Source organism: Monopterus albus, unplaced genomic scaffold, assembly GCF_001952655.1.
Source record: "Monopterus albus unplaced genomic scaffold, M_albus_1.0 scaffold136.1, whole genome shotgun sequence".
NCBI lineage: Eukaryota > Metazoa > Chordata > Actinopteri > Synbranchiformes > Synbranchidae > Monopterus > Monopterus albus.
Genome location: NW_018128016.1, coordinates 88,311 through 101,780, shown reverse-complemented (window position 1 = coordinate 101,780; position 13,470 = coordinate 88,311). Strand labels below are relative to the sequence as shown.

The following is a 13,470-nucleotide window of genomic DNA, read 5'->3' as shown; positions in this document are numbered from 1 at the left end:
TAGGCATATGTTTTGAATCAGGTGGAAAGGACTGTGCTTCTAAGAAAAACTGCCTTCAGTCGATCAGGACTGTCATTGCCGCTTGAAGGCAGACGCTGCCGATTTTATGTCAACTTCGTGACTGTGACGATTCTGAATAACTACACCTCACCACAAGGTTAGTGCAAGGTTACCACATTTTGTATATGCACATGTAATTTATTCTGCAACCATAAACACATAAAAAAAAACAAAAAACATTCTTTTTACTCCCATCCCCCCAGCCCTCCACCCAGGTATGCTCTGCTAGCTGTAGATGCTCCTGTCTGCACATAAAAAAACATTTCCAGGGTCTGCTTAGGGCTTTGAAGTTGCTCTTGCAGCTCTGATGTTCCCGACGTAAACCAGCAATTAGTTTGTGTCATATGCATTCTGGTAAATATGAACGCTGTTACACCTTTGTCTTTAAATTAATAATCAGAGAGACATCTGTATTCAGCCTCTGTTGGTTGGTTGTTTATATTGTAATGACTGAATTATAACATTAATGAACTGCTATGAGATAACAGATAGATAACAGCCGCTGATTCTGAAAACCCAACAACAAAAAAGTCTTTTTAAACAGCTGATACCGTGTTGCACTGGTCAGATTTTTATTCTAGTTTAAACAAATCTTACTAAATCATTTTTAGTACCCCACCAGCTTTATTCATTTTTTTAAATGTATTAATTTGTTTTTAAATAGGCACATTTCATCACAGGATGAACTGTGGTATATCAGACTGTTTTAAAATGGAAAATCTAGAGAATGTATAACTGAATATTGGAGAAATCAGGACCTAAATGTATATTTATTACTAGCTCTGTTCAGTCTGAGCCACACCATGATACATTTTGCCAGTTTTCCACCCAGCAGATTCACTGACTCCTCCATGTCAAAATATGCCAAATGCTTGCCAGGTACTGTACAGTATCCACTTTAGTAACCTTTAAAAAGTTTAACTAAAACTTTAAAAACCCGTTTCACCCATGTGATCAAGGATGCTCACCTTGCCATGGACCTTCTGTTGAGCCTCACTGCCCTCCAGTATGTCCTCTCCTCCCTCTCCTGATGCCACTTTCCTATGGATGTGAGCATTCTGCTCCCGTAAGGCCACAATCTGCAGGAACAATAAAGCCAAAAGGTTACAAATGAATTAAGACACAACATCGCGATACTTGTATGGGAATAAAAGCATAGTTTAATATGTACAGTATCACTGCTTTTTCTTAGGTGTGGCCTTACAATATTAGCCTAACCTGCTGACGCCTCAATGTTTAATCATTAGCACAAACAACAACAATAACTGCAGACCTGAGTTACTAAATTACACGACGTCCCTCTCTGTAGGAATATATGAAATATGGCTTCAACCAGCATGAAGCTGGAAGGCTGTGAGTACTGATACAGTCACGAGAATCATCTTGATCTGCAGCCCTCATGGCTTGTTTTACCACCTTAGGCAACTGTCAAAAACACTAATAATTAGGTTCTTGCCTTGACAGACATTTTGTAATTATCACTCTCCTCATGACAGCAATGAGAACAGCAGACAGTGTACTCGGATGCTACTTGTCCCTCACAAACATTGCGAAGCCCCTGAGACTCTGTGGTACCTTGGGTACTTTCCATAACAAGAAACCCCTTAGGAGACCTACCAAAATGGTCTCAACCTCTTGTGAAACGCCTTATACTGTAAAAGTGGTGACTTCAGTGTACCTTTAGAAAATACTGTACTGACAAAGTGCTGACATCTAGGAACTTGGAAACATTTTTTTCAACAATGGCAAATACTGGGTTAAGATACTGTAACAGTAGAAACCAGACAATTCGATGGGTTGTTAACAGAACAGTTTTGCCACTTTACTTAAAGGGACAATGGAAAGTGAATGCACCCAAAACACTGGTTATACTCCCATGCTGCACAGGAAAACTGTGTGTGTGTCTGCACCAGAACAGAGGTAGGTGAAACTGAACCACAAAGCCAGTAAGTAAATTAGGCATTTGTTCTCGGTCACTAACCTGTGGGTTTATGGTTGCTGCCTTGTCTGTTTTGTCTTTATCATGTTTTAATATTTGCAGACCTCAACAATCAACTCGTTACAATGTGCGATGTTATTTTTATAGATGAAAATAATAAAAGTAAGAGTAATTGTATGAATAAGAAAATATTCATAGGACGTGTCCACTGAGCCCTGCCAGGATGTTTCTCCTCCTTCCTCAATAAGGCTGCATCATGCTAGGTCTACTCTGGGTATTAGAGATACTTTAATCTCTGAATCACTCAGGTCTCAGATCTGATTTCCATGCAGCCTTGATATGTGTTATTAGATGCATCACAACCCTATACATTCATAATAGTATTCATACAGTTTGACACACGAGCAGTTGATGATACAGTTATTGGAAGGTCATCTTTGTTCAGAACAAATAAATTGTGGTGCCTGAAAATCTCCCACTGATGCAAGAAAATTGCATTTCTCCCAACCTGATAATCACAAACACTTGATTTACAAAACTAATTTGCAGTTGACTTTGATATGATTAGGTCTAAACTAAATTCCTTACTTCTCCTCACCAACATCAAGATTTCCTTAAAGTGGGGACTGTAACAGGCAATTACTCCCCATCTACAGTGGCTTGGATTTTAACTCTGCAGCCTGCAATCTTTGCTAGTAATGGCTTGGTAACGTCTGTTGCTGCTGCACACCGTCTGTGTTCATTATTTTTACTGAGGGCATACTTATATTTCTATACCATTATTTGAGATTGTCTGTAAATTCTTCAGCTCAGAGACCAAACACTAACACCACTTCTGACAAAAACCAGTACAGATGCATCTCCAGCTCTGAAGCTACAGAACGGAGAAATCTGCCAGATGCTAAATGAACAGAGCACCTATTATTTCTTTTTGATGTTGCTGATCTACCTTTCATCAAAGGCAGAGATCTGACAGAAAAGAAGGCGAGGGACAAGAAGCATGAGATGGGGCTTTTAACAACACAGCATCCTGATTTCCTTAATGGTTTTTTTGGCGCTTCTGTGTTGGACTGAGGACTGTGAGGCAGCGTGGTAAAGGAGAGATCAGAGAAATGTGAGGAGGAGTGAAGGGAATGGAAAGGGGGGGGGGGTCTTAAAGTATAAAAGATTGATGTTATCAAGGTGAAAGCTGACGCTCTAGTGCAATGTGCTTAAATTGCAATCAATCACATACTTTGGAGGAAATGCATGGACACAAAAAATCACCAAAAAGCCAAACAAAAAAAAAAAACAACAACATTGTTGTATTCGGGTTAAAATTTGTGTGTTTCATTTTACCTGTGATACTTTGGGATTTCTTTGGCAAAGATGGCAAGGTTAGAACAGGGAGAATAACAAAGCAATATGGGTACATCTCAAGTCTCATAAGATCACATTCTATGTACATCCTATGTTTCTAGGGCATTCTATGTTTCTTATATCGGCTCTGAGGAGCAAGGAGGCTGCTGGAGGAGCCATGACCAAGGACACATGATACCATCCTTCATGGAAGTTTTTTATGAACTGACATGCCCCTTCATTGGTAATGAGTTGGTGACTGGATGCTTTAGATGAAGGACTGAAGGTAAAGACATCTCATTGTTTCCTCAAGTCCTATCTCGTCATGTTTTTCTTGAATCTTACGTGGGTGGGACTAAGATACAAGTCAGGGACCTAACCCTGCCACTTTTAAGATGACTCTTAACAATGTGTCAGTGTTGATTAATATCGACTGTGCCCAACAATTTATTCTCAGATAGGTTTCAACACAGTCTGTATCACCAGTAGTAATCAATGTGTGGTCACTCAATCACACGTGACTGTGTGAGGCTAAAGGCCACTGATTTCATCAGGTGCGACTGTGTTGTCTGAACCACTGCAGGGAGAAGGGGCTCACACCAGACCTCCGTCCCAAATCAGTTATATGTTCACTGGCTCGTGGTGCTGCCTGCTTCCTTGGAGCCTCTGGTGTGGGCATTTCTATTTGGCAAAGCCAGGTTAACTGTCTCTTCCACCACCAGTCACTCATCTGTCAGCCTCAGTGACAAGTGTAGAGTTAAGCATTCATGAGAGATGGCGCTGCAGATATACTCTACGGTCTTCCTACCCTTGGCTGTGCAATGTGAGAGAAATGTTCAAAGTGCTGCATCCTCTACTGAGTTGGGCTTTAGAGTTCAGTTAAAAAGGAGACATTATCCAAAAGCTGTAAAAGAAAAACGAGACAGCTTTTGAACCAGTGGCCTGTCACCTTCCTTTTCTTCACTCTCTGTTTAATGGGGAAGCTCAATAAAGACATGAAAGATCATGACTGTTTGTGCTTTATCAGCTTAGAAATATTTAGTTTGTTGATATTTGTGACTCACACTTCATGACCAATTTATGCAGAAAAGCAGGAAATTGAATTACTTTTTCTTGCGACTGTATTTACCAGCCAAACACATCGTTGCAGTTGTCTGCTAAGCCTCGCTCTCTGTGTGCTTCTCTCGTTCACCTTCTTGTCTCCACATCTTGTCAAATGTGCTTTGACCAATGGCACCCCCGCATGCTCATTAATACACACACCTCCACACACAATCTGCCTCTGGTTCCCACCTGCCATCTCTATTTCTGTCTTCTGCCTCTCTGTGCTCTTTTTGTATTTCCTCCTCTCTCCTCTCCAGACACATCTCGCTGTCTGTCTGTCCTTCCACCTGGTCCACACACCTCCCGATTCTTCCCTCCTCTGCTTTTCACTTCTTCTTCTTTTCCTCTCCTTACCAACATTTATTCTAGGCCTGAGTGTCAGGCTGGCATGTCTGACAGGCTGTGAAGTGCCAGCCTGAGGGGTTTTCTCAGCTGAAACACGACCATCTGCAGTGCGAGAGATGCTCTGGCGCTGCTGCCGGCCGGAGTCAGGAGGTGGAGAAGGCATTAGGCCACCGTAGAAAAACTGGCCCCTCTTCTGTCAGCGTTATGCTTCAATCACTCGTGTGCACACTGTTATTCACTGTAAAGATGAGAAGCCTGCAGAGGTGATCGGACTGTTTCTGAGTGTTTGAGTTGGTAATTCAAGAAACAACATACATATTAGACATAGGTCCACATTAATAACATACATATCTCAGGACATTTATTCTGTGTATTGGAACGTGTTTCTCTACAAAACTCTCTGTACTATACTGTGTTTTAATGTTGCTGTTTTATCAAGGGGTATATTGTCTGTATTTCCTGGTTGTTTTTTTTCTCCTTCCTGTTGTGTGAATCTGTCAATCTACACACACAGTTGCTCCTACATGCATGAACGAACTTGAACTGAATTAAATTAAAGCACTTTTAAACTGTCTCAGTGTACGAGCAAAATCTGTTTCTATTTTTCAGTCATTTGTGTTACTACAGTAGTAGTAATTACTTTCAGCACTAATGTTACTTGCACTAATCGCTGTGTGTATTATTACCATCAGGTGTTTCTATCATCAAACGTCCTCACTAAACTTCTTATATTTTGTTATGAAAATCATCTGTGAGACGCTGAGATCCGACTCAGTCCATATGCACAAAGTTTAATATATTACAGTATAAATAACACTGAACAGAACAGCTGTGGCAGCCCTTACCTCCTGATTGGCTGCCGTGAGCTCCTCCTCCAAGGCAGACACCCTCTCCAGTGACACCCGGAGCCTTTCTCGTACCTGGAAACCAAAACAGCCAAACAAGTCTCATACTGTATGTGGTGTCCTTAATATGTGCAAGTTTCTCAACTGACTCTCAGATGGATTCATAGCAAAGGGCCTATCAGAAAACATTTCCTACTGTTTTACTTAAGTTATGTGGGGAAAAACCCTGCAGCAGAAATTGCAGTGCTCCTTTCCTCCCATAACCTCATGACAACCTTTTACAGTAGCTGCTCTATCCATTAGTATAATAACATAATAATATATGTATTTACACTTTAATAAAAATGATGTCACTGTATGAATGATTCTATATACACATTAATTACACATATTAGGATACTAAATTATGCACATAATATTTTTCTCTTGAATGCTTAATAAAATTAGAGGGGATCAGTGGAAGAATGTGACCTCCCAGTATGAGCCGATGAGCTACCTCAACATTATGTGGAGAATTACATGGCAATATATGATGTTCAGGGACAAAAGTCTGATTTCAGTGTGTACACTTGATACTAGAAGTATACATTTTTGTTTTTTGCTAATATAAACCACCTAAAACAGAGAAAGACAGATTCCTGAACTACCGTAACTGTACATGCTGCTTAGCCAGACACCTTGACTTTAACTGACACCAATTTACCTTCTCATCGAGGGCTTTATGGTGTTCAAACAAGGATTTGAGTGCTTTGAGGACCTCAACTTCACTAGAGACTCCTGAGGGAGACTGAGCCTGCCGCTTGACCACTGTCATACGAAGTGACCGCTCGTGTCTGGACACCAGGCACTCCAGATGTTCCAGCAGTAGCTGAAGAGACACACAGGAGAAATCACTGCTACGGCATCATCATCATTGAGACAAGTACAAATATTCTGCCTACTGGGATAACTCAGGCAGCTGGTGATCAAGCACGGGCATAATGTGCAAGAATCCAAAGTAAGAATACAAATCAAGCACAAACAAAACTCACCTTTTTAATCCACATAAATTTCTTATTCTTTATTTTTCACATTAAGCGTTTTGACAAGTCCTGGAAGACCCCAAAGACATCTCAACAATTTAAGATGCTACCGTATAAACGAGATTCGAAGAATCAGATACATTTAAATAATTATGGTAAAGGATCAATTCTTCTTAGGGCTTCTCACTGACAAGAAAAGCATGGCCCTGAATATGCACCAAGCTTGTTTGCTCTTCCAACACTTGCTGAAATATATACAATGGAGGATGAAATATAGTCAATGGAGGAAAATAAATAAATAATAATAATAATAAAAATAAATAGATGATAGAGGTTCTACAGATGTGTTTTGGTATTTTGGTCATGTATGATCATATTCAATTAAAATCACTATCATCATTCTCATTAATAATGTTACCAAAGTCACTATGCAATCTAATACAATAACCAGCAATGAAACCTACAACTGTGAAAGTTATAATGTGCCCCACAAATTGAGCACCCAGTTGAATCAACACCTCTCGAACAGAAACTGAAGGTTATCCCCTTCATGAAGGGAGCTAGGCTTATAAGAGACTGCATTAGCTTTAGCTAGGTGTAGCTAAAGTGTATGTAACATCTTCTGTAAATGCATGAATAACTCAAGATAGTTTCATAAATATGTGCACAAGTGACTGCAATCCTTCCAGCAGTGCAGTGACGGGGTGATGCTAATCTGGACTGGTAGAGCAGGTCACATGTCAAGGCAAAGACAGAAGTGATGCGGAGCTCAAGGGCTGACTTCAGGAAAAGAAGGTAAAAAATAAACTAACTAAAATTAAACTACCAGGATGTGAATGGAAGCAGGGATATTTTTCTGACTCTGTCTAAAAAACAAAAACAAAACAATGCTACAATAAGTAACCTGAAGAGAAAGTAAAGCAAACTAATGAAACAAAACTGCTGGGGATATATTTGCAGAATTTATAAAAACAAAATGTCATATGACAGTACGAGTGGCTGTTTAACCAAACATTCTGTTAATATTCCTCTATATACAATACAACCCCAAAAATGTAAACTAAAATCAAATCCATGATCAATATTGTAAAGTCTGAGTGTCCAGCATCTGGTTTGCATCTGCTGTATCTTGCTTTAATAGTAACATGGAGAGAATAATAATATTTTTGTTCTCAATGCCTCAAGCAAACTTCACATGCATTATTATTTTTTCCCTGCAGGATGCGGAAGACAAATCATCAACAGAAAACATTTTACCTAGGGGAAGTGATCAGAATCTCTGCAGGGGTGGGTGGTAACAGTGGGAAAGCCTGCAGGAGCATGAGTCCTGGTTTGAAACAAGACCCTGTGCAGACCTCCAGTGTAGCCGAGAGCAGACTGAATGTTGTCTCTTCTCTTCTCTGCCTGATACAACTGTCTCTCAGAGCCTCATCAGCAGCCATCATGTCTACATGCAGACATGCTGCACACTCAACAGTTGAATCAATCAGGAAACAAAGGTTTATTCCAAGTTTGAGCTTCAGAATAAGAACAGACAACATCCACAGCATCCACCTGTTTAGTACATGTTTACATCCTTTACCTGCTGCTCCCCTTTTTCTGTCTTATGTCTCTGCACCATCCGTCGGATTGTAGTGCTTATCCCAAGTAACCAATAAAGTTAACATGTCTTTCCAGCAGCATCACATCTGTGATTCACTCCTCAGTCCATTGACTGCCTGCACACGCCTTCGAAGATTTAATTATGAACTGTAAAACCCTACCAGCGACAAACCCAAGCTTAATTAAAGTTTGCTTGGTAATTGCCCATTGGAGAATTTGAGGTGATAATAACTTGAGAGAGTGAAAATGACTTTTGTCTGGCCCTGTTTTTTGCACCTCATCTCCCTGTTTTCCTTCATTCTCAGTTACTGTTGTGCTAAAAAAAAGAGAAGTGCAAGACTGTAAATCCACATGTAATCAGCACTGGCGTGGAAAACAGTGTCTTATCTGTCAACAGCAGAGTGTGATGACTGCTTTAAAAAGTTGTTTTTTGTAGGACTTCAGCCCTACAAAACTGAACTGATCTGCTAATACCTTTAGTTGTGTGTTTCCAAATACTTTGAGCTGAACACTGCAGGGTATCTGTGCCATTTGGACTTAGTTTTACTGTTGAGCAACCATCCATATGAAGTGGAAAAATGTTCAGGCAGAACGTGGCGAGCTAATGAGGTATGTCTGGGCATTGGGAACAGACACCGTGCGTGATTGCTTCAGCGCTTCTGCAGACTTAAAATCAAACCTACCAGATAGCTTAAGCTTTGCCAGGATGCTGTCAATCCCAGTGTGCAGGTGTCTTTTGTTTTGTTGGAGCTGACATAAAAATTTGGGGTAACTCTTGAAGCTTTAGAGAAAAAAGTGGAATGCACATTTAAGGAGGTCAGATATGAAAGAAACAAGCTCCTTCATCAGTTACATTTCTGGTTGAAAAGGTCAAAACAACAACAGTGACTGTCTCTCTTTGCCCAAAATATCATGACTGTTGGTTAGACTGTGACCCATCAACTGGTGGCAGTATAAACAGCTTCGGTTTTAAGATGCATGTGGCAGTTGCCCTCACCCTGGTGTTGTTTCTCTCAGCTTTGAGCTCAGAGATCTCCTCCTCCTTCTCCAGCAGCTGCTCCCTGCAGGCATTCAGCTCCTTGGTCAACGCGGCAAACTCCTGAACAACAATGACAAGAAAGGCAAAGGATGGGTCAACATCACAGAGGACTGTGCAGAGTGTGCATGGTGAACGGTACAGTGATACAACGTAAAGCTACAGGGCATGTTAGATGTTGGCTGGCTGTAACCAATGGATGATGAAAATGTTACAAACACAATTAAATCATTTAAATCTCCTGTCAGTTACAGTGTAAGGCCTCACATGATAACAGTCTCCACTTTCAAGTTATTTGTAAGAACTAAAGCACAACTGACAGTTGATTTTTAGGCTGACAGCACTATTTCAAGGTTTCAAAAATCTGTTAAGTACAGTATACAGTATATGTCTGCCAGCTGAAAAGAAATGTCAGCACTACTCAGTTCTAACTGAACTCAAACATTATCCTGAGCAATTCCATACTGTAATCTCTTGCCACATATTACAGCCCCTTAGCATCAGATATTATATCTTATTCTCATGTGTTAAGGTAGTGATGCTGGTAATGACTTAATTTCTTTAATAAATGCATTATACTGTATGTAGAACAGGTTAATCATGTTGTTATGTTTGGAAACAAAGATTCAATCCATTGTCCAATAACGGGAAGAGATTGAGTACTGGCTCTATAGAGCAATGTGGGCACAGTGCCTGGTGGAGTGCATTTACACCTACACTACTGGATGACATCACAAAGCAGGACAGCAGACTGGGCTTCGTACTGTAATCAATGTGCAGTAGTACTATGGACTGAGCACGGCACTATGAGCAACAGCTGAGGAGACAGACTGTGTGAGTGACGGAGCAGCAGGTGTAGAGGCCGCTTCACAACGGCAGGTTGCAGTTCTAGAAATACAAATATTTTTCAGAGGCATAAACTGCAACTGGAAGATTAGACTGAAGATGGAGAAAAGAGGAGGTAACTAACTAGTAGGCTAACATTTCATTTATGGACAATGGCACCACCAGCAGCATTAAGGAAGAAGAAGAGGAAGAGAAGAACTGCTGTTTCAGGAGCAACTCTGAAGTTTTTGCAGTTAAATTCAAACCAGCATTATGGTTAATGCACTTTAGAGATCAGGCTGAGCACATACGATGCTAAAGAGACATCATCTCTGTTGCAAAGTACAAAGGGCTTATCACAAAGAGTGAAATACCAAGCAAACCAACTCACGCTTGGTCAACATGAGCACAACATTGGAATATACCAGCCAGACATTACAATGCCTCGTTCTCTTCTTCCAGACCAGGAGCGTCACTTTCTGCAGGTCACAGTTTATTTTTCTGCAGATGGACACTGACAAAAGATAAAAAATACACCTCTTTGAATGTTGAGCTGGTTGATGTTCCATAACAACCAGCATGCTCAGTATTTGATTTCAGATCCTAAAAAGAAAAACTTATGCAGTGCAGTATACAGAGTATTGCAGGAGATTACACATACAATCGCCTGCAGTGGGTTCAGTTTATAGTGGTTTTGCTGCTCTTGGACTGCTAGTTTGTGAATAAAAGTTATATATATATATAAAATTATTATTATTATTATTATTATATATACACACAGTTATTTTAGATCCAAAGTTGCCCAATTTACTGAAAGAAAACATGAAAAAGCAAGTCATAATAAAAAAATGCATGAATAACTGTTACTTACAACCCTATTATTATTTTATTTATAGTCTCCTACAGTGAGCTAAACATCAAATAAAAATATAATAATGAATCAATTTTCATAAGCTGTCAGTTGAAAACACCCAGTGATCTGTCTGGGCACACATTGTAATTCAGACTCTGTACACCATCTGCCCTTCAGAAGACAAGCACAATAACTCAGAGTTACAGACAAACTCCAGGGATTGTGGCAATATTGTGTCTCATAGCTACATAGTGCCACAAATCCTTACAGACCTCAGTGCAACAAAGCCTCTGCACAATGACGCACCCATGCACCATAAAAATCCCCAAATTACTACTGACTCGTACTCTGATCACAAAAGTAAATCAACTTTTTCAAATTCTCACAAAACAAAGACTAGATTTTAGGTCTATGGTCCCAACATGCATCAGGAGAAACGGATGTATCACATGTAAGGGCCTGCTGAGTTAACAATTAGCTGATCTACAGAGGATGACCAGGTCAACTGTTAAGACCCAACTGTTACCATAGCTACCAGAGGCGAGGGGGAAACGTTGTTGGCATGGTAACCAAGTCATCTGTACAGAGATGTGACCTGCTGTGTAATGGACCAACACAACAAAAGAAAGACTATAAGATGGATTTCTAATTTTTTTTTAAGATTATCAGAACTTGTAATGATTCCCACTGCAAAATTGAACAGATTGCTATATTTTCAGTGTATTATTATTTCATATCTACATTCACAATAGAATTATTCTTCGCTATATGTGCTGTATCCTGTTATTATTCTGCTTTTCAGATGATCCATACTCCCCACTGTGATCATCACACTTTCATTCAATCTTAAATTATCTTGGGAACAATCTGTAAATTAAGCTCGTATGTCGTTACAGAACTGTACTTCTTGCCTCTCTGCATTTTCTAAACTTAGGACAGTGTGCGGTCAGACAGGCCCAAAGAAACTTAGAGCTCATAAACCTCCCTCCCAGGTGAATGTAACTAATCTCAGTCACCTTCTGTCATGAAAAAGCTGCAAATTGCACCATTTACTCCAATGCTTGTGAAACCTAACAACCCCCTGCTTGTGTCCCGGTTGCTAAGTTTCAACATCCTCAGCAACAGTTGCTGTTCTTTAAACCAGGCACAGCCGTTTCTCTTATGGTTGGGTGAGGAAATGTTCAAAGTCTACCTTTACCTAAAGGCCAAACTGTCAGGACCTGGGATGTGGGTGTCACTGAAACAACAGGATAATGATAATCACCTTTATTGGCCAAGTATGTTACACACAAGGAATTGGTTTCCGGTACAGAACCGAGGCAGCCAGCTGCAGCGCTAACTCAAGCGATGGCTCCAACCACCGCGGGCAACTTGGGGGTTCAGTGTCTTGCCCAAGGACACTTCGACATGTGGACTGCAGGCACCGAGATTCCAACCTCCAACCCTCCGGCTGGGAGACGACTGCTCTACCCACTGAACCACAGTCGCCCACATATGGTGGTTTCCAGAACATCCACTAAGATTCTGTTACAAACTAACAATGTCATTAGACTTCAGTTCCATAATTTCTATATATAAAAAGATATCTGTGGCACTTAGTGTGTCAGCTCTTTTTGTAACTGATGTCCCCACACTAAACTTAACACCCACTTTAATTAACTTCTCCTTGTTCTGTCAGCTAGTCTCAGCCAAACGTAGCACGCACGCAGACAGAGGCTGTGTAATATCTTTAAAATAATCAAAGGGCATGTTCAGGCAGGGACCAAACAAGACAAGATAAAGCTCTAAGAAAGTAACTAGTTAAAAAAATGTAACACCTTTTTGCAAAGTCAACAGAAAAGGTACAAAAGAAGTAGCTGGGATTCTAGCAAACCATGTTTATGTTAAACAATTAGTTTGCCAATACTGGGAAATAGTCTTGCTGTCTTATTTGCTTTGCTTTCCAAGTCTTAGTTGAAAATAGCATTATCAGTCTGTGTGTTAAGTAAGAAGCTAGAGCCTGGAGTTGGGTAGTGTAGTGTGAAAGCAGGGGAAACAGCTAGCTACAAAAAAAAAAATAAATCTGCTCATCAGCACCTCTAAAGCAGACAAAACCAAATGTACCTCGGTTGTTCTGTACACAAACAAAATAAAACGACTATTTGTGGCTTTGGAGCCTGCAATAAAGAGATGTTTTATGGTTTTCATACTAAGCTAACTGCCTCCTGCCTCCATCTCCACACTTAAAAGAGCTGCATCCGTTTTCGCCTCTAGTTCCCAGAAAGAAAACAAAAAGAATCTTTACCACAATGTTGAACAATTTTTTTACATGTATATATGAAATGAAATGTGAATGAAAAGAAACTCAACCTTTATATACTGTAGCACTTAAAACGTACTTTGGCCAACTTTAGTTGACCGAAGTACTTTTCATACACCTGGTAAACGTAACAATATAATAAATATAACAGTCAACCATTAAACATTGACAACATAGAGACAAATAACAGTGATCAACACCA

The 13,470-nt window shown here is 40.1% G+C and overlaps 1 protein-coding gene across 10 annotated transcripts in view; it reads right to left on the bottom strand.

Annotated features, from left to right (window-relative positions):
* Positions 1 to 13,470, bottom strand: part of ppfia2 (PTPRF interacting protein alpha 2) — a 141,930-nt gene that overhangs the window by 40,156 nt on the left and 88,304 nt on the right. For all 10 annotated transcript variants that reach the window (XM_020613667.1, XM_020613669.1, XM_020613670.1 and 7 more), the window contains 4 exons: positions 9,253 to 9,354; positions 6,335 to 6,499; positions 5,632 to 5,706; positions 1,029 to 1,139 (listed from right to left, as the gene is read on the bottom strand). In XM_020613667.1, coding sequence (XP_020469323.1) covers positions 1,029 to 1,139; positions 5,632 to 5,706; positions 6,335 to 6,499; positions 9,253 to 9,354 — 453 coding nt within the window. The remainder of the gene's footprint in view (positions 1 to 1,028; positions 1,140 to 5,631; positions 5,707 to 6,334; positions 6,500 to 9,252; positions 9,355 to 13,470) is intronic.